At 41.7% G+C, this 27,840-nt stretch overlaps 1 protein-coding gene across 8 annotated transcripts; it reads right to left on the minus strand.

Moving 5' to 3' along the window:
* Positions 1-2,124: 2,124 nt before the first annotated feature.
* Positions 2,125-27,373, minus strand: ZNF84 (zinc finger protein 84). 8 transcript variants are annotated; one of them, XM_059894882.1, is made up of 7 exons: positions 27,152-27,333; positions 26,501-26,683; positions 25,597-25,709; positions 23,889-24,075; positions 10,732-10,858; positions 9,817-9,912; positions 2,125-7,960 (listed from the first exon to the last, which is right to left on the minus strand). In XM_059894882.1, the coding sequence occupies exons 4-7, from the start codon at positions 23,901-23,903 to the stop codon at positions 5,976-5,978; spliced, it is 2,223 nt and encodes a 740-aa protein (XP_059750865.1). In that variant the 5' UTR covers positions 23,904-24,075; positions 25,597-25,709; positions 26,501-26,683; positions 27,152-27,333; the 3' UTR covers positions 2,125-5,975. The 8 variants fall into 8 exon arrangements, with proteins under 8 accessions (XP_059750865.1, XP_059750869.1, XP_059750868.1 ...); XM_059894886.1 differs by lacking the exons at positions 26,501-26,683; positions 27,152-27,333 and adding an exon at positions 27,356-27,373; XM_059894885.1 differs by lacking the exon at positions 26,501-26,683 and having other exon boundaries at positions 27,240-27,333.
* Between the last annotated feature and the right edge of the window lie 467 nt (positions 27,374-27,840).

Consider the following 27,840-nt stretch of genomic DNA (forward strand, 5'->3'; position numbering starts at 1 on the left):
AATTTATTTTATTTTTATTTACTTATTTACTTATTTTGGCTGAGTTGGGTCTTCGCTGCTGCACACGGGCTTTCTCTAGTTGCTGTGAGCGGGGGCTACTCTTCGTTGCGGTGCGCGGGCTTCTCATTGTGGTGGCTTCTCTTGTTGTGGAGCACGGGCTCTAGGCGCATGGGCTTCAGTAGTTGTGGCACGCGTGCTCAGTACTTGTGGATTGCGGGCTCTAGAGCACAAGCTCAGTAGCTGTGGCTTGCAGGCTCTAGAGCGCAGGCTCAGTAGTTGTGGCGCACGGGCTTAGTTGCTCCACGGCATGTGGGATCTTCCTGGACCAGGGCTCGAACCCGTATCCCCTGCATCGGCAGGCGGATTCTTAACTACTGCGCCACCAGGGAAGTCCCAGTATTGTTTTTATTTACTATCTTATCTGGGGAGTAAGTTTCAGAGCCATCCATCTGGCCTTCCCCACCATGGTGGCCCTTAACCAAAGGCCAGGGATCCAATGCAAGCGTTACTCTAATTGCCAAGAATGTCCACACCATCCAACAGCACAGAGCCTCTCTCACCATGGCTGATTTGGCCACTACGGAATGTCTAAAATAAGAGACCAAGACTGAGCCCCAGTACAGCACCATTCCTTGGGGAGACCAACTGGCACTTGACTATGGTGGCCCTCAAAAGTCCGGTGTGTTTCTCACAGGAGAGACACATATTCCAGGTATGCGTTTTCTTTCCTGACCACAGGGCCTCAGCCAGCACCACTATCCAGAGGCTTATGAAATGTCTGATCAGCCGGTATGGGATCCCACATACACTGCATCAGACCAGAGGTCCCACTTTGCAGCCAAAGGGTGTGCAAGACTATGCCCAGCACAAAAGGACCCACTGGGTGCACCCATAGCTGCTTGTGCAAGAGAGCTTTACAACAGCCTAGTGAAAGCACAGCTGAAGCCCCAGCTCAGAAGCAATATTCTGTCAGGACAGGGTGCCACCCTTCAGAGTACAGCCTATGAACTGGACAAAAGCCCTTTATATGGTGCTGTGTCCTCAAAGTAGAAGAACCCATGGGTCTGGGTGCTGAAGTGAGGGTAGGCCTCACCTACCACCGCTACCAACGACCCTCCAGGGGCCTTTGTGCTTCCAGTACTGTCCACTCTGGGCTCTGCAGAGTTAGAGGTCTTGAACCCCAAAAGGGACACACTTTTCACAGGGACAGAGCATCTTCTACTTAATTATAAGAAGCCCATGACCTGGGGACTGTGTGCCTGTACCCAGGGACCATCAGGAGAGTGAAGCCACGGTCTCTGCAGGGGTGTCTGACACACCACGGGGAGAACAGGCTGCTGCTACAGCTGGGCCGGGAGGAGTCTGAGTGGACTCGGGTGACCCATCGAGGGGCTTCTTGGGGCTTCCTTGCCCACTTGTAACGGTACCTGGAGAAACTCAGCAGCTGGGATCTGAGAAGGGCACGGTGACCAGGCCTCAGACCCCACTCAGATCCTCGAGGATCTGGCTCATGCTGACGCCAGCATGGGTGGTAGCTGTGTGAGAATCTGGAATGGGTAACAGATGAGAGGAAACAACTGCAACAGGAGGGCTGTAGTTTGTCCTGATCTCCCTTTTGTTCGTCTCTCTTTAGACACGCCCAGCACTGGGAAGGGATGCTCTGTGCAGTCATGGAGATGCACCACCCAGGTCCCTCTTCAGGGAATGACCTTCTGCCCAGAGACAGGGACTCCCCCCATCGCCAGTGTGTCCAGAGTTGGCCTCAGGGGGAAAAGAGCCGCTTCACCTGAGGTCACTCCCTTCCCAGGGCAGCCTGCCTCTGCTGACTGACCACTCAGGGCTGTAAAGGCCTGAGCATCCTGGCCAAATATGAGACGCCCTTACGAGTGATGCTTGCTTCAGTGCCCCCGCTGGCCTGGCCAAGGTCTCCACAACCTACAGTGCAGTGTCACCTCTTCCTCTGACCAAGCCTTTCCTTTTTATTCTCCCATCACTTCATGTTGATCCTCAATAAACATCTTGCACCCCAAACTTCATCTCAGTATCTGCTTGCAGAAGCCCCAACTTACGACACGGCCTGACCTCGCTGTTAGTTGGGTTGTAACAAACACAACTTGAACCAGCTGAAGTAAACATGGGGATTTATTAGAAGGATATTTGGGATATCTCACAGAACAATCCAACAACCAAGGCAGGAAAAAGGGCAGAGATGAACCCGGACATCAAGACAAGAACCAGATCCTGGGGCGCAGCCAGGGTGCTCATGACTTTGCTTCCATGGTGGCTTCACTCTTCTCTCTCATTGCAGACTACATTTCCCCATGTGGTAGAAAACACAGCCACTGACACCACCCACAGTTATGTACTAAAGCTTCAGTTGCTATAATTATACAAACAAGATAGTCCCAGCTTTCCAGAAGCTTTCTAATGGGAAAGATAAAACATGCAATGATAATATCACCAGTGACAAATACATGTACAGGTTCACATATGCTGAATAGGTGTTAACAAGTAACAAGGGCATTTCGGTGGCAGCAGATTTGCAAAAAGCATACGATGAGATTGTAGAAATCTCAAGGAACTGCGAGTAGTTCAAGAAAGCCAAAAAACTACTGTGTAAGAGGAAAGATAAAGTATTCAGAAATTATGGGTAAAAGTCCTCACGTACCATGAGGATATTACACCTTAAGTCCACAATTAGCCACACGATACTTCAGCACAGGCGTATATAATCAGAATTGCATCTTAAAATAACTACTATGTATAAGTGCGAAAAATGGACTAAAAAAGGATGAAAGTAAAGGGGCAAAAAGTATGCATACAGCTGCAAGGGTCATGGTTGAGTTAGTTTATCAGCATGTAGGCCAGGACTAGGTGCTCAACATCTGAAAGCTTGTTGGTACCATGTTTGTAGACTAACAACCTCATTGAAATTGACAACCTGGGCACGTATTGCTGGAATAAATGACCAAATGACTGAGGTCTCAAGTGTAGAATCCAAATGTCTATGAATGTATATTCTGCTATGTAATACAGGTATTGGTAGATAAATCTGGTATTCTTTAGGTTCATTTTATTTCGAGGTTCTACAAGTGATGTTCTTGAAACCAAAATGTCAGGAACACATGGACCCATACAGATAACTGTCAGAAGATATCAAAGCCCACAAAGAAAGGCTGAACACAAGGCAGTCCTGAGACAGGTCTCAAAATTCACAGACGGGACCTCCAGAAGATCTACTACTTAGTAAAAGGGATACAACAGAAACTGTGCTCTGCAGGATCATCCCCAGGCCAGTGGAGGGAACTGGGTGGTGAAAGAGGAAAGGAAAGGAGATGCTCCCCCTCACGTATTCAACCTCACTGTAATTTACTGTGCTTCATGAAACCGCAAGTAAACCCAGTCTAACTTTAAAAGTGGCTTTCTTCTTGATGTGGCATTTGTGGTAGGAATCAATGAAGGGAAATGTGGAGACACATTTTTTTGTGGTTTACCAAGGTAATTTTAAAACGCGACACTAAGAATCTCCAATTTCAGAATCAGAGCCCTCTTGTGACCCTTCAGAAGAGAGAGCTCCCAGTGAATTCTACACAACACACCTGGGTCTCCACCTCAGGTATTTTGATAAACAAAACCTCTGCTGCCAGCATCAGCCCTCCTGATGACTAACACCAGACCCTTAGAAAACGCATTTGCTCTTCGGATTCAATCAAGAGGCTAGTGCTGAAGTTCCATCAACTCGTAAAGGAAGTTCTAAGCTTAAGTGCTTAATAGTTAATAGAATAATCTAGAATAGGAGTGAGCAAAATTAGAAAGTGTTTAGACAACAGACTCCTGAGCTCAATCAAAGACCTAACGAATCAACCTCTAGGCTGAGGAAAGAGACCCAGGATAGATGGAAAGGAAAAAATGGGAAAAAACCACAAAGTAAAACACCACACTGTAACTACTTGTTCCTTTACAAAGTTCTGTTTCCCTCACCTGGTAAAATGACCTTCAGGTATTAGGGAGAAAAGTAGGAAGTCCATAAATTTGAGTATGAATAAAAATTTGGGAAATGGGACTTTTAAAAATTACCATGTGGAAAAAAAGGATTATCTGGCTGTTGAAATTCTGGAACAATGGTTCATAAAATTACTATCATTAAAAGTCCCAATTTTCCAACCATCATGTAAAATTGGTAATCAGAGGGAAAAATACTGCTAGAATCAAAGGTACCATACACCACACTGATAAAACAACTTGTGCATGAGAGAAGGCCTGATTTTTCCAAGTTTGGAAACAAGGCCAATCCTGGACTTTTCTGAATTTCACCATCACACAAAAAATACAGTTAACTTTGTCAAGCAACATTATAGAGAGATTACTACAAAATTCTAAATAAGCTCAGGAATAGTTCATGCATTTTCAAAAGGAACCACACTTATGCAATGGTAACTTTCCCGTGTGCATGATGTAACAGGTGAAAGGCCGGTGAAACACAAATATTTCAAATGATGAAATAATAAAAAACCTGTTTCCTAATACTTGTCCACTAATCACAGAAATCTGCAGGAAGGCAAAATACACTTCCTTGAATACATCAAAAATATATTTCTCACCACAAAATTCTCAAATAACTGGTTTCTGCATCTAATTTTTTTACAAGATATTTAACAGAACACCAAAAACATAATAGCAGCACACAGTATCCATGCTATTTCATCACAGTAAGTTAAAATACAAGTTGTACTTGGGTGACATGGCACTTACGACACAGGGGGGCACCGCACTCCATGAGGAGAGGGTCCCGCCATTTAGGGTGAGCGCAGAGCCGCAGTCCACACACCTCCTCTCCTCTGCTCACGAGTCACTTGTGCTGTTCTGCGGTTCTGCCCTTGAATACTTGTTAACCAGGTTTTATATAAACTGCTTCTCAGACTCTGGAGATGCAAAAGACTTTATATAATGTTGGCTTTTGTTACTAAAGAGAAAGGTCAGTAACAACAATAGACCCTTTTATAAACCAACAAATCATAAGGAAAAGGAAATGTGGTGATATTACCCATACTACTTACTGAGCAACAAAACATGTATGAGTTACCATTTTTATAGTTAACATTAAAATAGAAAAACCAGTGGCATGTGGTGTGTCTTGACAGACATCAGAGGCACTACAAGGCATGTGCATCTCATGCTCCCAATTACATTACCATACACAATTCCTAAATACAAAACACGTTATGTGACACAAGAAAATAAGCCATAATTACATACCACTGAGAAATTTCTTATTTAGATATTCCAGTGACACAATTTAGTCACATATTTTTTAAAACGTCATACTTCTGCCTAAATATCATTTAGAATTGGGTATTTTTGGTACCCATGTCTATAAAGAATGCATGGCTTTCCATTATAGCATTATTTCTAGGGGCACATATTCCTAATGTTTTTAAGTTGTTAGGTTTACCCACAGAATACAATATGGTGGGGTTACTTTCTGAAGATTGTCCCATATTTAGTATTTTCATCGATTTTCATTCCTGAGGGCATCTTTTTGTGTACAATAAGCTTCATTTCTTGATGAAAACATTACCTCACTTGCTGTGTTCATGAAGTTTTCCTTAACTCACTGGACTAGGATTCATTCCCAGTGGGAATGTTTCTGACAGCTAATGAGATTTGATCTCTGGAAGGCTTCCTGATATTCACAGCATTCTTCTTTGCTGTTAGTTCTCTGCTGTGTAAGGTTTGAGTATGGTCTGAAAGGTTTTTGAAATCCACTGCATTTCATAGGGTCATTCTCCTCCTTGCATTTTAACATGTAATAATAAACATGTTAACCTGCTGAAACTCACTTAGAATTCTTACCCTAAACAGGGACTCAGACATGTAAAGTGATGCGACTATTACCTGGAAGATTTACCATAACTGCATCCTCTGAAGTACAATGCGGTTAAGATCTCTGTCAAAGACTAGTGTTAATGCCATTCCTAGGACTTCTTTACTGTATGAGTTCTCCGATGATTAATGAGCTGTGACTTTTGGGAGAAGGCTTTCCCACATTCACTGCATTGATAAGGTTTCTCTCCGGTATGAATTCTCTGATGATTAACAAGCTGTGACTTCTGAGAGAAGGCCTTCCTACATTCACTGCAACCATAGGGTTTCTCTCCTGTGTGGGTTCTCTGATGTGGTATGAGGTGTGACTTCCGAGAGAAGGCTTTGCCACAGTCGCTGCACTCAAAGGGCTTCTCTCCTGTATGTGTCCTCTGATGATTGATGAGACTTGACTTCTCCCTGAAGGCTTTCCTACATTCACTGCACTCATAAGGTTTTTCTCCTGTATGAGTTCTCTGATGTCTAATTAGTTCTGATTTCTCAAAGAAAGCTTTCTGACAAAGACTGCATCCATAAGGTTTCTCTCCCGTGTGAATTCTCTGGTGAGTGTTGAGCTGTGACTTCTGAGAGAAGGCTTTTTCACAATCCCTGCATTCATAAGGTTTTTCTCCTGTGTGCGTTCTCTGATGGGTTGCCAGACTTGACTTCTCGCCAAAGGCTCTCCCACACTCACTGCATTCATAGGGTTTCTCTCCTGTGTGAGTCCTCTGATGTGAAATGAGATGTGACTTCTGACAAAAGGCTTTCCCACACTCACTGCAAACATAGGGCTTCTCTCCTGTATGAATTCTCTGATGATTAGTGAGGCTTAATTTTTCACTGAAAGCCTTCCCACATTCACTGCATTCATAGGGTTTTTCACCTGTGTGAGTTCTCTGATGTCTGACAAGCTGGGATTTCCTACTGAAGGCCTTCCCACATTTAGTGCATACAAAGGGTTTCTCTCCGGTGTGTGTCATCTGATGTGATAAGAGGTGTGACTTCTGGGAGAAGGCTTTCCCACACTGGACACACCCATGAGGCTTCTCTCCTGTATGGGTTCTCTGATGGTTAATGAGACTGGACCTCTCTCTGAAGGCTTTCTGACACTCACTGCATTCATAGGGTTTCTCTCCAGTATGAATTGTCTGATGTCTAATGAGCTCTGATTTCTCAAAGAAGGCTTTTCTACAATCGCTACATCCATAGGGTTTTGTTCCTGTGTGGGTCCTGTGATGTGTGACGAGCTGTGATTTCCTGCTGAAGGCTTTCCCACATTCTCTGCATTCAAAAGGTTTCTCTCCTGTGTGAGTCCTCTGATGATTGATGAGATTTGACTTTTCACTAAAGGCTCTCCCACATTCAGTGCATCCATAGGGCTTCTCTCCTGTGTGTGTCCTCCAGTGTGATATGAGGTGTGACTTCCGGGAGAAAGCTTTCCCACACTCACCACATTCATACGGTTTCTCTCCTGTATGTGTCCTCTGATGGGATGTCAGCTGTGACTTCTGGGAGAAGGCTTTCCCACACTGGCTACAGCTGTAAGGTTTCTCTCCTGTGTGCGTTCTGTGATGTGTAATAAACTGTGACTTCTGGGGAAAGGTTCTGCCACATTTACCACAGCCATAGGCTATTTCTCTTACGTGTCTGCTCTGATGTTTAATGAGACTTGACTTCTTACTGAAGCGTTTCCTACATTCACTGCATTCATAGAGCTTCTCCCCTAAACGGGTTCTGTGATATATGATAATCTGTGACTTCTTACAGCTAGCTTTATCATACTTATCACATTCATAGTATTTTAACCAAGTATCAGTTTCCTCAGTCTTGGTATGGAGAAACAATTTATCAAATACGTTTAAGTCAGCTGGTTCTGTTTTACCATAATCTGCTTTTGGAATAAGTAAATCTATATGATGTTTTAAAATTAATCCACCTATGTCATCTTCACTGTTTGATTTCCTTAAAGGAACAAAGTTCATGCTCAGATTGAAATTTTTTCCAAGTGCATCACATTGTTGATCTTGTTTCATATTTTTAAGCTTCTCTTGGTTATCCTTGTGCCAAGTGATGTGACCATTTACTTGCAAGACTTGTTCTAGGAAAAAAAAAACCCTGTGAACCCTTCTATAGTTGTGCTTGCTGAATGAAACCTAGAAATGCTATCTGAGGGAATGAATGCCTTTTAAAGCTTAGTTTCCCAGTCTGAATACAATGTCTATCCTCTAGGCATTGCAAAAAAATTTAAACACTGTAAACAAGAACAGAAAGCCGACAGTAGATTAAGTTTGAATGGAGTTGACCACCAATTTGGGGGAAAGGGAGAAACAGCTGAACAGGCCACATGGGCTCACTCCGTGGGTCCTCAGCCTCACCTGCTCCCTCAGCTACACTCAGAGGACACTGCAGCTCAGGCTGACTGTGGGGCCCACCCCAGGTGCCCACATCTCTCCACCAAGACCTTTCGTGGGCTGCAAGTGCATGTCTGGGCCGGGTGCAGGGATGCTAAACACTCTGGAGCCCTAATGTTCCCTGCAGCAGTGCTCAGTCACTGAGAGACAGGAGGGTTAGGGTGATACCAGCTTCCTGGTCCCTCAGAGGGCTCCCAGCAGCACACCCTTTGTGCATTCTTCCCCCACCCCATCTCACTTCCCCTTCTCCCACTAACACTGTGGGGTCACAGCCCCACTAAGTTCTTGCACTCAGATAAGTATCTCAGGGTCTGCTTTTGAGGGACCTTGAAGTAAGTCAATAACACAGCAGGGAAAGTGGAGGGAGGTCCAGCTGATCAGAGCACTGCTGGATGCTTGGTGGTGTCGCATAAGACAACTTACAAAAGGAAATGAGAACCTGGATCTATCTAGCAATTTGGGAAGTTCAAGATTAGGCCCAGTTTTAAGTGGGAATTGAGAAGTCTAAAAAGATGTTTTCCAAAGGGCAAAAAACTTAAATAATAAGAAAACATGTTAGGAAGAGATAATTCCAGGTACTCCATGGTGTCTAAGCCACAGAAAAAGCACACCAGAACCTAATTTAAAAAGGGAAGATGGGACTTCCCTGGTGGCATAGTGGTTAAGAATCTGCCTGCCAGTGCAGGGGACACGGGTTTGAGCCCTGGTCTGGGACGATCCCCCATGCCGTGGGATAAACTAAGCAACTAAGCCTGTGCGCCACAACTCCTGAGCCTGCGAGCCACAACTCTTGAGCCCACATGCCACAACTACTGAAGCCTGCACACCTAGAGCCCGTGCTCTGCAACAAGAGAAGCCACCGCAATGAGAAGCCTGCACACCGCAATGAGAAGCCTGCGCACCGCAATGAGAAGCCTGCACACCGCAATGAAGAGTAGTCCTCGCTCTCCGCAACTAGAGAAACCCCGTGTGCAGCAATGAAGACCCAACGCAGACAAAAATAAACAAATAAATAAATTTGTTAAAAAACTTTTTAAAATAAAAAAAAAATGATTGTGCTACATTCCTTTAAAAAAAAAAAGGGAAGAAATGGACCAATGGTTTGGGAGGAACGAAAATCCATTTTCTGACATAATGAGACTGAACAGAGAGCACTTCATGCCAGAGATGCCCAAAGTGAGGGAAAATAAAGCCCTGATGGACAAGCACAGGTGTCTCTGACCACAGAAGGAGGGAGGACAGAAGAAGATTAAGCACATCAGGGGACAGAATACCTAACGAGAAGTCGAAGTCTCAGATGTGACAGACAGGGAATAACATCATGGCCCAGACCAACTGGAAATATTTCACTTCAAGCTATGAGCAAAGAAGCCACATGTAAATGTGCTTTACCTGAGTAGCTCACATCAACTGTTCTGAATCGCCATCAAAGGCTGGAGATTTTGAGAAGAGCTCTCTAAGGCACATTTCAAAGATGCCAACCCCTACCTAGCTGAGACGGAACTTCCACCTTCTCCCCTCGGTCTGGTCCTCACACACTCACCTGGAGAGTCTGAACCTGGAATTTCTCCATCTCCTGTCCACGGCTCTTCTCCGTGCTCCAACTTGAGGATGACACCAGGTTTCATAACTTCATACCCTGTTCAGGGGAAATCACAAAGGCCTTGGCCCCCACTGCTTGGCCTCTGGGGCCTCTGAAGAATGAGCAAGGTTTGGCATTAGTTGACCCAGTGAAGCCACCCATCTGAATACCAACAGAGTAAGTAATTCTCAGAGGAATGGTAATGGTCTCCCCAGTGGCTAATAAGGTCTAAGAATCTTTGACTTCTATAATTCAAGTCCAAAACCATAAACCGTTCAGAGACTCTGTAGACGGTCTGCCGGGGTTCAAATTCGGGCTCGTTCATTTAGTAGTTGTCAGTCCTTGGGAAAGTTACTAAACCTCCTTTACCTCAATTTCCTCATTAGAAAAAAAAAAAAAAAAAGGAAGGTAACACACCTGCCACACAGGATTGCTCTTATGATTAAGTGAGCCAATATATGCACGATATGTGAAATACGGTAAATTACATGCCTCAGGAGCTACCACTACCACTGTTACTATTAGCTTCAGAGGCCGCACAATGAAATTAAGACTTCATTATTGGAAGGTGAGATCCAAATACTTTCCCTGAAGTCATAGTCCAGAAACTTTGATCTCCTAAATTTAGGTCCAAAATCATTAAAAATTTTGGAAGTCCCAGAGCTCTCAGCAACTAAAAAAGAACAGCAGGTACTAGACACAATATGAGGTCCTCTGGGCAAGTTTCCTTTTTTTTTTTTTTTTCTTTTTTTGGCCACACTCACAGCTTGCGGGATCTTAGTTCCCCAAACAGGGATCGAACTTTTGCCCCCTGCAGTCGAAGCGCAGAGTCCTAACTGCTGGACCGCCAGGGAATTCCTAGGCAGCTTCTCTTACCCAGTGACACGAGGCTGCTATAGTTCTCCAACATGACATCCTTGTATAAGTCCTTCTGATAGGGGTCCAGTAGCTGCCATTCCTTCTGGGTGAAGTCCACAGATAAATCTTCAAATGAGAACGACCCCTGTAAGAGCACAATCCCAGTGAATCAGAAGCAGGTATCACTAGGTGATGTGGGAAAGAAGTACCAGAGCTTGAGTACATCATTCTCACCAAGGCAAGTTACAGAATGTCTACTGGGTCCCTACTTTTGCACTCTTATTTTGTGGGATAAAATGCCATTATGCATTCTTTCCTCCTTCCACTTACATGAGAACTGAAATACACGACTTTAAATCTTCCAAACCACCAACAAAATATTTACTGAACCTCAAATTTGGCACTAGAAGAGATGGCAGTGAAAGAAAGATAATAAAATAGTATCCTAAAAAACTGCCCAGTTTGTAGACAGCTGCAAACATGTACACCTATAAATAAAAGAAACTGCTTTAAGAGATGAGACAGAAAGACAGGGAGGGCATGACATGGGTCAGGAGCAGAGAGCATGGCACTCCACCTGTGGTCACATCAGCCTCTACTGAAGAGGTGAAGCTTGAAACGAGTTTTAGGAAATTAGTAGTGCTTTCTACAGAAAAGGGGGTGCAAAAGCATTCTGAGAGACAGCAGCTCCAATACGGGGCCCCGCGCTGCCAGGGCTCAGGTGGTACAAATAGTTCAGTCAGACAAGGTCACAGGGCGTGGGGTAGTGACTGGACTGCAGGCCACAGTGGGGGCAGGGCAGACGTGGTGACCACACCACTTTCTTGCTGCTAACAGTTAGCCACTAGAGCTTTTACGGGATGGAAGTGATATAACCAAATATAAGTTTTAGAAAGGTATCTGGATTTTTAGATCAAGATGGATTTCTGTCCCAAAGTCTCCTAAGACGACAAGAAAGCACAAACACACTTTTTAAAAAATCCAGAATACCATCAGAAAATAAGAAACCTGACCCTAAACAGCACACCACACACTTTGAGAGTAGCAAGGGAATCTGAAAGACAGTCCATAGAAAGTACCCATTTTGAGCAACCAAGAGAGAAAAACTTGAGAATGAACAGAGCTCAGGTCACTGCAAGACACAGCAAATGCATGTCATGGGAGTCCCAGAAAGAGAAAAGAAAGAGCATGGTGAAAAAAAAAGTTTGAAGAAATGATGGCTAAATGCTCCCCCAAATTTGGCAAAAGATATAAGCCTGCAGATTCAACAAGCTCAGTGAACCCCCCAACTGGATCAACACAAAGAAATCCATGACCAAACACATCACAACCAAACTTCTACAAAATGAAGACAAAATCACATCACTTATAGGGAACAGTGATTCAAATGACTGCAAATGTCTTATTAAATAGCAAAGAGGCCAGAAGGAAGTGCTGAAAGGAAAGATCTGCTAAGCCAGAATTCTGTAGCCAGCTTAAATATTCATCAGGAATAGTATGAGAGAGACTCCCCTGGTGGTGCAGGGGTTAAGAATCCACCTGCCAATGCAGGGGATGTGGGTTCAATCCCTGGTCCAGGAAAATCCCACATGCCACGTAGCAACTAAGCCCATGCGCCACAACTACTGAGCCTGTGCTCTAGAGCCTGCAAGCCACAACTACTGAGCCCGTGTGCCAAAACTACTGAGCCCGTGTGCCACAATTACTGAAGCCCGCGCACCTAGAGCCCGTGCTCCACAACAAGAGAAGTCACCGCAAGGAGAAGCCTGCGCTCCGCAATGAATAGTTGCCCCCACTTACCACTAGAGAAAGTCTGCATGCAGCAACGAAGACGCAATGCAGCCAAAAATAACTTAAATAAAATAATTTATTAAAAAAAAAAAGGAATACTGTGAGATAAAATATTTTCTTATGAAGAAAAACTAAGAGAATTCAAGGGTAGCAGACCTGCTCTAGAAGATTTACTAGTGGAAAATCTTCAGATGGACATGATACCAGAAGGCAACTTAAAAAAATCGAGAATGAAGAAAGAACAGAAATGGCAAATATATGGGCAAATAAAATACATTATTCTCCTCTTCAGTTCTTTAAATATGTTTCATGGTTGACAGCAAAAATCATAATGTTTTCTGATGGAGTTTTCAGCATATGCAGGTGTAATTGTGTAAGACGGTTACGATATAAAGGAAAGAGGGTGAGGGGCCTAGACAGTGGTGAGGTTTCTGCATTCCTATTGAAGTGGCAAAATAAAATTTAAAACTTTGCACTTCAACCAACATAACTGAAAAATGAAACGACAAGCCACAGACTGAAAAAAATTATTTGTAAATCCTATTTCTGATAAAGAATTGACCCAAAAGCTTCTTTTAAAAACTCAATAATAAAAAATAAGTAACCCAATTAAAAAATAGGCAGAATATTTGAATACATTTTAATACAGAAGATACAGAAATGGCTAATATGCACATGAAATGATGACCAACATCATTACTTATTAAGGAAATGCACATTAAAACCACAATGAGACACCACTTCATGTTCACTAGAATGACTATAATCAAAAAGACAAAATAACAAGTGTTCAAGAAGTTGTGGAGAAACTGGAACTACATACTGGAAGAAATATAAAACGTTCAGACACTGGAACTGTGGCAACTTCTTTAAAAGTTAAATATAATTTTACCATACAACCCAGCAATTACACTCTTAGGTATGTACCCAAGAGAAATAAATACATGCTCATACAAAAACCTGTACATGGTCCCAGAAGAGAAGAGAGAGGACCTGAGAAAATATATGAAAAGATAACAGCTGAAAACATCCCTAACCTGGGAAAAGAAACAGTCACCTAAGCCAAGAAGTGCAGAGAATCCCATACAGGATGAACCCAAAAAGGGACATACCAAGACACACTGTAATCAAACTGACAAAAAATAAAGATGAAGAGAGAATATTAAAAGCATTAAGGGAAAAGCAACAAATAACATACAAGGGAACTCCCGTAAGACCATGAGCTGATTTTTCAGCAGGCCAGATTTTTCAGCAGGCCATATACGGCATGATATATTTAAAGTGATAAAAGGGAAAAACCTACAACCAAGAATACTCTACCCAGCAACACTCTTGTTCAGATTTGATGGAGAAATCAAAAGCTTCACAAACAAAAGCTAAAAGAATTCAGCACCACCAAACCAGCTTTACAACAAATGTAAAAGGAACATCTCTAGGCGAAAAAGAAAAGGCTACAACTGGAAGCAAGAAAATTATGAAATGAAAAAGCTCACCAGTAAAGGCAAACACACAGTAAAGGTAGGAAATCATCTACACACAAAGCTAGTAGGAAGGTTAAAAGACAAAAGTAGTAAAATCATTTATATCCACAATAAGCAGTTAAGGGATACATAAAACAATTAGATGTAAAATATGATATCAACAACAGTAATCGTGAGGGGAGGAGAATACAAATGCAGGGTTTTTAAAATGCATTTGAAATTAAAAGATCAGCAACTTAAAACAATCACATATATATACAGTCTGATATACAAAAACCTCATGGTAACTGCAAACCAAAAAATCTATAATAGATATACACACAAAAAAGAAAAAGGAATCCAAGCATAACACTAAAGATAGTCATCAAATCACAGGAGATGAGAACAAAAGAAGGGGAAAAAAAGACCTACAAAAACAAATCCAAAACAATTAACAAAATGGCAATAAGAACAAACATATTGATAACTACCTTAAGTGTAAATGGACTAAATGCTCCAATCAAAAGGCAAAGAGTGGCTGAAGGGATAAAAATACAAGACCCATATACATGCTGTCTACAAGAGACCCACCTCAGATCTAGGGACACACACAGACTGAAAGTGAGGGGATGAAAAAAGGTATTCCACACAAATGGAAATCAAAAGAAAGCCAGAGTAGTAATACTTATATCAGACAAAATAGACTTTAAAATAAAGACTGTTACAAGAGACAAAAAAGGACACTACATAATGATCAAGGGACCAATCCAAAAAGAAGATATAACAATTGTAAATACATATGCACCTAACATAGGAGCACCTCAATATATAATGCAAATATTAACAGACATAAAAGGAGAAATCGACAGTAACACAACAATAGTAGGGGACTTTAACAGCCCACTTGCATTGATGGACAGATCATCTAGACTAAAAAAATCAATAAAGAAACACCGGCCCTAAAGAACACATTAGACCAAATGGACTTAATTGATATATACAGAGCATTCCATTCGAAAGCAGCGGAATATACAGTCTTTTCAAGAGCACGTGGAACATTCTTCAGATTACATGCTAGACCACAAAACAAGCCTGGGTAAATTTAAGAAACCTGAAATCATATCAAGCATCTTTTCCGACCACAATGTTGTTGAGACTAGAAATCAACTACAAGAAAAAAACGGCAAAAAACCACAAGCACATAGAGGCTAAACAACACGCCACTAAACAACCAATGGATCACTGAACAATTCAAAGAGGAAATTTAAAAATACATAGAGACAAATAAAAATAAAAACACGACGACCCAAAACCTATGGGATGCAGCAAAAGCAGTTCTAAGAGGGAAATTTATAGTGATAACAAGCTTACTTCAGGAAACAAGAAAAATCTCAAATAAACAACCCAATCTTACACCTGAAGTAACTAGAGAAAGAAAAACAAAACCCAAAGTTAGTAGAAGGGAAAAAATCATACAGATCAGAGCAGAAATAAAATAGAGACTAAAAAAAAACAGAAAAGATCAACGAAACTAAAAATTGCTTCTTTGAAAAGATAAAATTACTCATCAGGAAAAAAAGGGAGAGGGTCCAAATCAATAAAATCAGAAATGAAAAAGAAGTTACAACCAACACCATAGAAATACAAAGGATCATAAGAGACTATTACATGCAATTATATGCCAATAAACTGGACAACATAGAAGAAATGGACAAATTCTTAGAAAGGTACAATCTCCCAAGACTGAACCAGGAAGAAATAGAAAATATGAACAGACCAACTACCAGTAATGAAATTGAATCAGTAATCTAAAAACTCCCAATAAATAAAAGTCCAGGACCAGATGGCTTCACAGGTGAATTCTATCAAACATTTAGAGAAGAGTTAATACCCATCCTTCTGAAACTATTCCAAAAAACTTCAGAGGAAGGAACACTTCCAAACTCATTCTATGAGGCCACAATCACCCTGATACCCAAACCAGACAAAGACGTCTCCAGAAAAAGAGAATTACAGGCCGATATCACTGATGAACATAGACACAAAAATCCTCAACAAAATACTAGCAAACCAAATCCAACGAAACAGTAAAAGGATCATACAACATGATCAAGGGAGATTTATCCCAGGGATACAAGAATTTTTCAATATCCGCAAATCAATGTGATACACCACATTAACAAATGGAAGAATAAAAACAACATGATCATCTCAACAGATGCAGAAAAAACTTGTGATAATATTCAACATTCACTTTCATAAAAACTCTACAGAAAGTGGGCATAGGGGGAACATACCTCAACATAATAAAGGCCATATATGACAAAATCACAGCTGACATCACACTCCATGATGAAAAGATCAAAGTATCCCCTCTAAGATCAGGAATAAGACAAGGATGCCCACTCTCACCTGTTTTATTCAACATAGTTTTGGAAGTCTTAGCCACAGCAATCAGAGAAGAAAAAGAAATAAAAGGAATCCAAACTGGAAAAGAAGTAAAACTGTCACTGTTTGTAGAAGACGTGATACTATACATAGAAAGTCCTAAAGATGCCACCAGAAAACTACTAGAATTCATCAATGAATGCAGTAAAGTTGCAGGATACAAAATTAGTACACAGAAACCTCTTGCATTTCTATATGCTAACAACGAAACATCAGAAAGAGAAATTAAGGAAACAATCCTATTTGCCATCGCATCACAAAGAATAAAATACCTAGAAATAAACCTACTTAAGGAGGCCAAAGACCTGTAATCTGAAAACTATAAGATGCTGATGAAAGAAATTGAAGGTGACATTAACAGATGGAAATATACACTGTGTTCTTGCACTGGAGAAGTCAATATTGTTAAAATCACCATACTACCCAAGACAATCTACAGATTCAATGCAACCCGTATCAAATTAACAGTGGCATTTTTCACAGAACTAGAACAAACAGTATTAAAATTTGTATGGAAACACAAAAGACCCCAAATAGCCAGTAAAGAATCTTTAACGGAGCTGGACAAATCAAGCTCCCTGACTTCAGACTATACTACAAAGCCACAGTAATCAAAAAAGTATGGTACTGGCACAAAAACAGACATATAGATCAATGGAACAAGATAAAAAGCCCAGAAATATACCCACACACTTACGGTCAATTAATCTACAACAAAGGAGGCAAGAATATACAATGGAGAAAAGACAGTCTCTTCAATAAGTGGTGCTAAGAAAACTGGACAGTTACATGTAAAGGAATGAAATTAGGTTCTCTAACCATATACAAAAATAAACTCAAAATGTATTAAAGACCTAAATGTGACACCAGATACTATAACATTGCTAGAGGAAAACACAGGCAGAACACTCTTTGACATAAATTGCAGCAATATTTTTTCGGCTCTGTCTCCTAAAGTAATGGAAATAAAAGCAAAAATAAACAAATTGGGCCTAATTAAACGTAAAAGCTTTTGCACAGCAAAGGAAACCAGAAACAAAATTAAAAACAACCCACTGGGACTTCCCTGGTGGCGCAGTGGTTAAGAATCATCCTGCCAATGCAGGGGACACGGGTTCGAGCCCTGGTCTGGGAAGATCCCACATGCCAAGGAGTAACTAAGCCCGTGTGCTACAACTACTGAGCCTGCTCTCTAGAGCCCGCGAACCACAACTACTGAGCCTGCGTGCCACAACTACTGAAGCCCGTGCACCTAGAGCCCGTGCTCCGCAACAAGAGAAGCCACCACAATGAGAAGCCCATGCACTGCAATGAAGAGTAGCCCCTGCTCGCTGCAACTAGAGAAAGCCTGCGCGCAGCAACAAAGACCCAATGCAGCCAAAAATTAATTAATTAATTAATTAATTATTTTTTAAAAAGACAACCTACAGAATGGGAAAAAATATTTGCAAACAATGTGACTGACAAGGTTTAGCTGAGTGAAGTCAGTCAGACAGAGAAGGACAAATATATGATATCACTTATATGTGGAATCTAAAAAAAGTAATACAAATGAACTTATTTACAAAACAGAAATAGACTCACCAACATAGAAAACAAACTTATGGTTACCAAAGGGGAAAGGAGGGGAGGAATAAGTTCAGAGTTTGGGATTAACAGATACACACTACTATATATAAAATCGGTAACTAACAAGGACCTATTGTATAGCACAGGGAACTATATTCAATATCCTATAATAACCTATAATGAAAAAGAATCTGAAAAAGAATATATATACACAAATACGTATACCTGAATTACTTTGCTGTAACCTGAAAGACATTGTAAATCAACTATGCTTCAATTAAAAAAAAAAACAGGGGGCTTCCCTGGTGGCGCAGTGGTTGAGAATCTGCCTGCTAATGCAGGGGACACAGGTTCGAGCCCTGGTCTAGGAAGATCCCGCGTGCCACGGAGCGGCTGGGCCCGTGAGCCACAACTACTGAGCCTGCGCGTCTGGAGCCTGTGCTCCGCAACAGGAGAGGCCGCGATAGTGAGAGGCCCGCGCACCGCGATGAAGAGTGGCCCCCGCTTGCCACAACTAGAGAGAGCCCTCGCACAGAAACGAAGACCCAACACAGCCAAAAATAAATAAATTAATTTAAAATATATGTATATATTAAAAAAACAAAAACAAAAACAAACTTGTACGTGATCATTCATGTTAGTATTACTTATAACCAACAAAACGTGTAAATATTCCAAATGTCCATCAAGTGGTGAATGGATAAATAAAAAGTGGTATATCCTTACAATGGAATACTATTCAACAATAAAAAGAATGAATTCCTGACATATGCTAAAGCATAGATGGACCTCAAAAATACTATACTTATTGAAAGAGGCTAGACACAAAACAATTACACATTCATATAAATCCATTATATGATATGCCCAAAAGGAAAACCTATATAGAGAGTAAGCAAATTAGTGGCTGCCTCAGGCTGGGGATGGGAAGAGGAACTGACTGCAAATGTCACAAAGATTCTCTTGGGGTGATGGAACCCTTCTAAAACTGGATTGTGATGATGGTTATACAACATAAGGTTACTAAAAAAAAAAAAAATCACTGAATTGTACACTTAAGATAGGTGGATCCTACTGACATCATAGTCCAATAAAGCCGTTAAAAAGATAATATAATATTAATAAATTTATGCCAACATATTTGACAACTTAGATGAAACAGATATATTTCTTGAAAAATAATCTACTCAAAAGTGACACAAGAAAAAAGGTCTGAATTAGTCTATAACTGTTAAAGGAATTAACCCTCACATTTTAAAACCTTCCTTCAAAGAAAACTCAAGCTCTAGATGGCTTCAAAGGTGAATTCTTTCCAAAATTTAAGGAGTAAATAAAATGATCTCACATAAATTCTTTTAGAGAACAGAGAAAGAGTGCAAACTTCTCAACTCATTTTATAAGGCCAGCAGACCTCTAATCCCAAATCAGACAGGAACACAACAAGAAAAGAACATTACAAGCAAATAACTCATAGAATCAAAATTCCTAACAAAATATTAACAAACTGAATATAGCCATGCATAAAAAGTATAACATGATCAAATGAGGGTTGCTTCAGCTGTGCAAGATACCGATTCAGAAATCCCTGTCATATTAACAGAATAAAGGAGAAAAGCCATTATCACCTCAAAATGCAGAAAAGACATACGGTGAAAATCTGTTCATTGTAAAATACTATCAACAAACTAGGAATAGAAGAAAATTTAATCTGATAATCATAATCTACAAAATATGTACAGTAGCATCATACTTTATGGTAAAACACTGAGTACTTGCTCTCTGAGGACTAGAACAGCACTGTCTAGCAGAATTTCTTGTGACGACTAAAATGCTCTATAGCTGCACCATCCAATACAGTAGCCACTAGGCACCAGTGTCTACTGAATACTTCAAAGGTGACTAGGCATTGACTTTTCTATTTTATTTAATTTTAATTAATTTAAATTTAAAGAGCATGTGTAGCTAATGGCTACCTGTTGTATAATAAAGACTGTCTGGTCTTTGTCCCAGGTTCCTGCGACAGAGCTTCCTTTGTAATTCGTGGTGGGCCCCTCCTGAGTTTATGGAACAGGTAACTCATGGTGGGCTCCTGGAATCTCCAGGTGGGCACTGCCCATGCTGGAAGTTCCAACCATTTGATTGGAGGGTTGGGGCTTTGAGGCAGACGCTATCAGCCCAACCTCCAGGCTGGAGGCTGAGTTCAGTCACATGGCTGTGATTTTATCAATCATACCTACACAATGAATACCCAGTAAAAACTCCGGATACTGCTGCCTCATGTTAGCTTCTTGGGTGGTAAACAGACATGGGCCAAGAGGGCGATGTGCCCTGATTCCATGGGGAGAGGTCGCAGAAGCTCCATGTTTGGGACCCTGCCAGACCTAACCCTGTGTGTCTCTTCATTTGGCTGGTCCCAATTTGTGTCCTTTATAATAAAACTGCAGTTTTAAGTATAGCACTTTCCTAAGTTCTGTGAACTATTCCAGTGAACCTGAGGGGATCATAGGAACCCCCCAAATTTGCAGCCTATTGGTCAGAAGTGCAGGTGACCCGGGGACCCCAAAACTTACAGCTGGCAACTGAAGTGAAAGCACTCTTGTTGGGGATGGTGCCCTCACCCTGCAGAGTCTGCGCTAACTCCAGGTGACTGGTGTCAGAGGTGAGCAGCTGTGATGTGCTATGTAGTGGACAGTGCAGGCTTAGGGTGAGGCAAGGGTGTTCCCAATGCCACCTCTAGTCTACAAGGTACTGCAGGTACAGTACTGGCCAGGAGGTCAGTACAATATAATGCAAGGAAAGAGTATAAATATTGAAAGGAAGATCTAAAACTGTCATAGATGGCATGATTGCATAAAGAAAATCCATAAGGCCTTACAACAATTAGAATTAGTTAATTGTGGATATTCTTCTTTCATAAACAGCAAAACTAATCAACTGGTCTCACAAAGATGAGCTACAATGTAGAATCTTCAACTATATCAATGAACTTCTCACACTGTCACATTAAAATCTATTGTTTTATCTTCCTCCTTAAATGGATCATTTACCCACTAATGATTTTATAAATCATGCATTGGTCATGTGGAAAACGTTGGTTCCCTGAGTTTAAATCTTCTCACAAAAAAATGGCTTTACCAGTTAATTCGGTAAACATTTAATGCAGAAATAATTCCAATTTCACTAAACTCTTATAGAATATGGAAGCAACTTTTGATAAACTTTTTGATACTAACATGACCTTGATAACAAAATCCAATAAGGGTATTGCAAGAAGGGAAAAGCAAAGGCCTACTTACACATGAACACTGATGTGAAAATCCTAAACAATGTTACCAAACTACTATATTGAGCAAGACATAAAGAAGAAAATATATCAAGACCAAGCTGGAGTTTATCCCAAAAATTCAAGGTTGATTTAACATTTTTTTTAAAAATCACTGATATTTACTACCTTAACAGATTAAGAAAAACATAGTATCACCTCGATAGATGCAGATAAAGCATATCTGTAAATGGAAGAATGTATATAACAAGAACTACAGATAACAGAAGAATCTAACAGAGTTTTTAAAAAGCACGTTTACATTTTTCAAAAAGAAGGACTAGATTTCATAAGAATATAAAAGTATGAAAAAGAACAAACAGATGAAACAAAGAACAAAATGAACACACCAAAAATTGAAAAATAATCAACAATTATTTGTTATAGAAAGTCTCATCAAACTAGGAAGTCAGTAGAATTTTTGTACTAAAAAAAAAGTATTGCTGATATTTTTATAAACATGGAAAATCTAACCAAATCTAAAGAAAAATTATTAGAATTAGTAAATGGGCTTACAAAGTTCCTGAATACCAAGTCAATATGCCAAAATCTAGTATATTTCCATGTTTTGGCAACAAACACTTTTAAAACTAATGACTAAATTTTAAGATACTAATTGCAGTTCTGGGGCAGAAAATGTACAAACTGACCCTTGATATATCTTGTCATGCTACAAAGCTGCATTCTAGTTAATAAAGAAATGTTACAAGGGGGGTGTTACCATTTTGCAGCCCCTAATGAAATAATCCATCTGGGCAACGATCCTTTAAAGCCATCAGCAAGGGACTTCCCTGGTGGTCCAGTGGTAAAGAACTGCCTTCCAATGCAGTGGACACGGGTTCGATCCCTGGTCGGGGAACTAAGATCCCACGTGCCATGGAGCAACTAAGCCCGCGCGCCACAACTACTGAGCTCATGCGCCTCAGTGAGAGAGCCCTCATGCTGCAAACTACAGAGCCCACGCACCCTGGAGCCTGCCCGGCACAACCAGACAGAAACCCGATCAGACCGAGCACCCTAACAAAAAGATCCCACATGCCTCAACGAAGAGCCCGTGTGCCGCAACTAAGACCCAACACAACCAAAAAAAATAAGGAGAATAAAGCCGTCAGCAAGACAAAGAGAGACAAGTGGGCTTTATGCACCTCCTGAAACAAGTACCACCACGACCTCGGAAGCACTCTTGCCAAAAAGTCACACTTAAATCTGATCAAGCCTCAAAGTGGAACTTCCTGTGGCGATGGAAATGTTCTTTACCTGTGCCACCCAATTCGTGGCTGTCCAATCTGTGGCTACTGAGCACTTGAAACGTGGCAACAGCGACAAAGGGATTTAATTGAATTAACTTAAGTTCAAACAGTCACATGTGGCCGGTGGCTTCGGGACTGGACAACTCTGAATCTACCAATTCACAGGAAACACAGATGGCAGAACACACCAACAACACTGGGGGGTGCAATCAGTCAAACGAGGACATTACCTACCACGCCACTTAGTCAAAGCCTTCAGACCGTGGGAAACTACAGATAAATGGCCTGGCTTCCTCAACAGATAGTTTGGACAGAAAAAAATAGGCAGAGCCAAGATTCAGAGACAGATCAATCAACTGTACTGTATGAACTTTACTTAGATTCTGATTCAAACAGAAGACAATTTATGAGACAACTGGAAATTTGTTAATGGCTGGATTTGGTGATATTGAGAAGCTACCTTAATTGGAGAGAAGGCTGCAATTGCTAAGTGACAGAAGCAAAACACAAACGAGTATACACAACAGCAGACAAAACCAAATGGCAGTGTTTAAGGATAAACACCTAGGAGTAAAATTATACAGAAAAGCAAGGAAATGGTTACAAAAGATGGAGTCCTGGCTCCGTCTGTCAGGAGAGAGAAGTTGTGATTGGGAGAGGGCACAGGAAGGGCCTCATTTGGGCTGGGAATGCTCTATTTCTTGAAATGAAATGGTGGCTTCATGGGTATTCATTTGATAATACATTAAGCTGTACTTTTACATTTTATGAACTTTTCTCCATGTGAATTCTGCTTCACAACTAAAGAGGTAAATAAATAATTTAAATAATTACAGGGACTAAATTCTGCTTTGGTATTTTCCCCGTGGGTCACACTCTGTGGAAAACTATGAAAAATGGCTATAATACCATGTATTTATTACAATCTTTCTCCTAAGGCCATTACCCACTATATCATTTATTCAAAGGCTTCACCAAGGAATGACCAAGAAACATTTACTTTCTATGAAGAATCAGTTTGCTTTTTCCTTTGGATAATGCAATTCATATAAACATACTCATTACACCTGTCAAAAAATTTGAGAACCAAGTTTACAGCTCAAATTCAGTAATTATGTAGGACAGTAAGGCTTATAAAAATTGAAACTTTAAGAATTTCTCAAGGCCCTATATAGTTAACGTACCGCTGCTTCAATTTTGTCCCAACTTGGATCTTCCATTCTGAGGGTATTTTCCCCTCATTTCTTAACCATTTATTCTTTCCTTTTTCACTAGCGGTCTTACACACCTCTTCTAATTCCCTGGAAAAATAATGAGGAATAAACATGAACTCACCTGTAACATGGTCATTTTTGCTGCAAGATGAGTAGCAAGTCTGAGATTTGTTCTGTCCTGCAGCCTCTGCTTCTGCCCCGAAGCTCTGGTGTGAGGTCTTTCACACTAGGAATGAATTTCTGCTTCTGGGAACGCCTTTCTTATCTCACACGAGCAGGCTTATTTGTGTGGAACCAGGATCTGTGGACTTGGGGACAAACGAACTTCAACTGGTATATTCACGCTGCACCGAAAATCCTTTCCTCTCTTGATAGGAACTAGGAATTCATGATCATCTAAGGCCAGAGTGTGTTTCCTATATAACTGAAACAGGACTACCAGGGAAAGAAACAGAATGTAACGTAAAAGAACAGCAAAAGTCTCTGCACACAAATAAAGAAGTACCAGCAGTAAGTAATTCTGAGATCCAGTAAGTGTCCACTGAGGACACTGAGGAACAGGTGCTGTGAAGGACAAGACAGCTCTGTGTTAGGCAGATGGAATTTTGGAAAGCTTATGTGATTTGTATTATAACAGATCTGAGTTTCAATCAACCTTTTCCCTTTGCTGGCTTTGTGACTTTGGGGAAAAACAAATAGGAAACTAAGGCTCATCTTTCTGAGCCTTAGTTTCCTATTAAAATTTTCTATAACCTTCCTAATTTATGTCTGCCAGTCCTATCATTTTCTGAAGGAAGTGTGTTAAACTCTCCCAATATGATTACAGATTGGTCAGTTTTTCCTTGCAATTCTGTTGACTGTATGCTTAAAGCTATGTTGTTTGATGCACAGAGGTTATATATTTCTGGAGGATTATTCTTTAATCATTATGCCACTGGGATTCTGAGGAATAAATAAGATATTAAAAGCAAAGTGACTAGTTCCTTATAATAATAATAGCTAACATCTGAGTGCTTTCTCTATATAAGACAAAATACTAAGCACTTTACAATTTAACCCTCACAGACAACCCAAAAGGCATTTAACAAAATCTCCATTTTATAGAAAGAAAACTGAGACTTAGAATGTGCCCATAATTGCACAATTACTAAATATCAGAAATGGAATGTTATTTCTCTTTCTTGCTACCTCTTGTTCAAGGTATTCACTACCAAAATCATAATGTCACTTGTGTGTATTCATGTACACATATGTACACACACACACACACACCCCAGACAAGGAAAATATACCTACAATGAATACGTCATTTCCTTTGCATTATGCTTTCACGTCATCTCATTTCATGTAATAAAAACTCCGGTATTCTGACAAATAAAACTACGTTTACATTCAAACCATTTCCTTAAGCAGACAGCCAAATTCACAGTGTGATTTTTAAATTTCCTTTGTAGTTTTGTCAAAGACTATTTGGCAAAGTTTAGCTGGATTTCAGCAAAAACTTATCAAGAATAGAGACACTTATGTCAAAATGAGGCAGATTTTGCGGAGAACACACAGAGTTGAGAATGTGAGGTGGACAGAGTGTGACACGCCATCAGTGTGGTAGTTTTAAAATATTTCTGATATATTAGTTGCTCAGCACACTACAGATTGGACCTTATTTTCCTTTAATTTAAACAAATGTTTTTGCAAGTTGGCCCTGGAGGGAGAAGTTCTCCCTGAGTGCTCTTACGCTTGACTCTTATGTGTCCCTTCAGCAAATGGAAGCCTATGCCCGCTCTTCGTTGTACAATTTGGCCCCTTTTAACTTCACGGTGTGACTTTACCTCAGCAGTTTCCCGCCGAGCACTGCAGCTCTCCCTGCCACGCACTCACATTTACCCGCAGGAGGAAGGGGCACCTTCATCATCATCCTGTAGCTCCCACTCAGCATCAAATTCTGTGGAATTGCAAGGGAAAGGGAAAGAATAATGAAAAAAATAACTTTTACTTACACCTACTATGTGCCAGATGTTCTACACACCATACTGTCTTTTTTGATGCATTCAGTTCTCATCACAGAAGAAGCAATAAGGCACAGAAGTTCAATAACATGCCAAAAACAGATGACATACACAGGAAGTGGCAGATCTGGGCCACTGGTCCCATGCAGCCCACCCCAGAGCCTGTGACCACAGGCCCTCAACAACTGTGTTGGGACGGGTGGGCAAAGGCCTTGGGAGTCCCTGTTTAGAGTCACAGTACACGCATGACACAGTCTCCTGTCCAGAAATGATGGCACCAGGTCAGACTAAGGAGAATAACAAGAGAAAGATTAAGTTCTCAGGGGCAAGTTGAAAAAAACTTCCCCGGTAAGTTTAAACTCCCCACTTGGGACAAAATATTTCAACTTAACATATCTGTGATATACTCTAAGGGCTTTAAGCAGGATTTGCAGCATATTCTCAATTTTGTTTTTTTTTAAAGGGAACACGTAAGGTGTATTCAAAACATACACACGTTTCTTGACTAAAATAAATGCACAAAATGTTAACAGTGACTGTTTCCTGTTGATGGGATCATGAATGATTTTCATTTGAATCTGTTTATCAAGATGCTCTAAATTAACTACAGTGAACATATTTTAAAGTCCTTAACCCAAGAAAACAGGCAAGCAGAGCAGTTTCAGTCCAGCGCCACGTGGTTGAAACAAAGTAAACAGTAAATAATAAATAACATAAACTAATGTACGTTTTGATGACAGCAAAAAGCCTCCGGGCTAGGGCAGAAAAGGTCACTTCTTTCCATTCCCTCATTTTCAGATGAAAAGCCTGAGACCCAGAAATCGTGAATGGGCTGTTGTTCCAAGGGGCAGACGTGGGTCCAGGTCAGAGACAAGGCCTTGAGGCAACGCGGTGCCCACCCCGCCAGCTACTGTCAAAGTTGTTTGGGGGTTCTCGTTAGTGGAGGACCCTCGGAAAAACCCTCCTGATAAAGGCAGAGGCGAGCTGGGTGGAGCCAGGGTGGAGGGGCGACACAAGCCCAGCAATCGGGTCACGCCGCGGACACTCGCCGGACGCTCCCCGACCCGCCGTGGGTCCCGGCGCTCCGACCGCGCCTGCCCAGGGCTCGCGGCCGGGGACGCGCAGGGACGCGCGTGGGGAGGCACCGCCTTTCCAAGCCGGCCTGGCAGGAGACGCCCCGGCGCGACGAGCACCGGCCGCGGCGGACGAAGGGCCTCCCCCCGATCCCCGGGGGCCACCGGTGCCCACCGCACCCCAGCCGCGGAGACCCCGGCCCAAGCGCTGACGCCCACTGGCGGCCCTGGCACGACCCCCAGCCCCTCCCCCGCGGGTCCCCTCAGCCCCCGCCGCCCGCCCCACAGGAATCCAGCCCCGGAACCTGCAAAAAAGGCCTCGGAACCACGGACGCGCGGGACCGGGACCCACGTGACCGCCCCGCCCCCAGCCTTTGCGCGACCCGGGCGGACCCGCGGGATCCCGACGGCCCGGAGCTTGGCTGGGGAACCGCGCGCGCGCACGAGCACGCGGACACGCGCCCACTGGCCTCTCGCGTGGCGGCGAAAGACAAAGAGAACGGCCAAACCTGCTGCGTGCGCTGCGCGTGCGCGACGGGAAGGAGCTGCCGAACTACACTTCCCAGGAGGCTCCGCGGCACGCAGTGTGCGGCGTCGTAGGAACGCTGGTCGCCTAGAGACCCGGGCGGCCGCTGCCAGAGCGAGCTGTAGGAACGCGCGTTCGGGGGAAACGTAAAGAATTAGGATTTTTAAAAGACCGGGAATCCAAATCAGGTCGATTGATAAGTGATAGGTAGGTGTGTAGACAGATGTGATAGAGAATTGGCTTAAGAACTCAATTGAAGAAAACAAAAAAAAGCAGATAGTAAAGCAGAAAAAAAGGGACGTTAATTTATAATTCAAGGGCTGTGGGGGGAGTTATTATAAGTCACTCTATTTTTTAAAAAAAGAGAGTGAAGGGTAGGATGAAAAAAGAGGAATAATCACAGATACATAGGAGATTGAATGAGAATCCGCTCTGTGTTAATAAATACGGAATACTCTGTGACACAAA

This window comes from Balaenoptera ricei, chromosome 14, assembly GCF_028023285.1.
Source record: "Balaenoptera ricei isolate mBalRic1 chromosome 14, mBalRic1.hap2, whole genome shotgun sequence".
In the NCBI taxonomy this organism is placed as follows: Eukaryota; Metazoa; Chordata; class Mammalia; order Artiodactyla; family Balaenopteridae; genus Balaenoptera; species Balaenoptera ricei.

Bases quoted from the DNA above. Each gene is read 5' to 3' on its own strand.
- ZNF84 (XM_059894886.1), bottom strand. The intron at 9,913-10,731 runs GTAAGAGAAGCT...TCCCCTGAACAG, and splicing joins TAGCAGCCTCGTGTCACTGG to GGTATGAAGTTATGAAACCT. The intron at 7,961-9,816 runs GTGAGTGTGTGA...TTTTTTTCCTAG, and splicing joins TCCAGGTTCAGACTCTCCAG to AACAAGTCTTGCAAGTAAAT.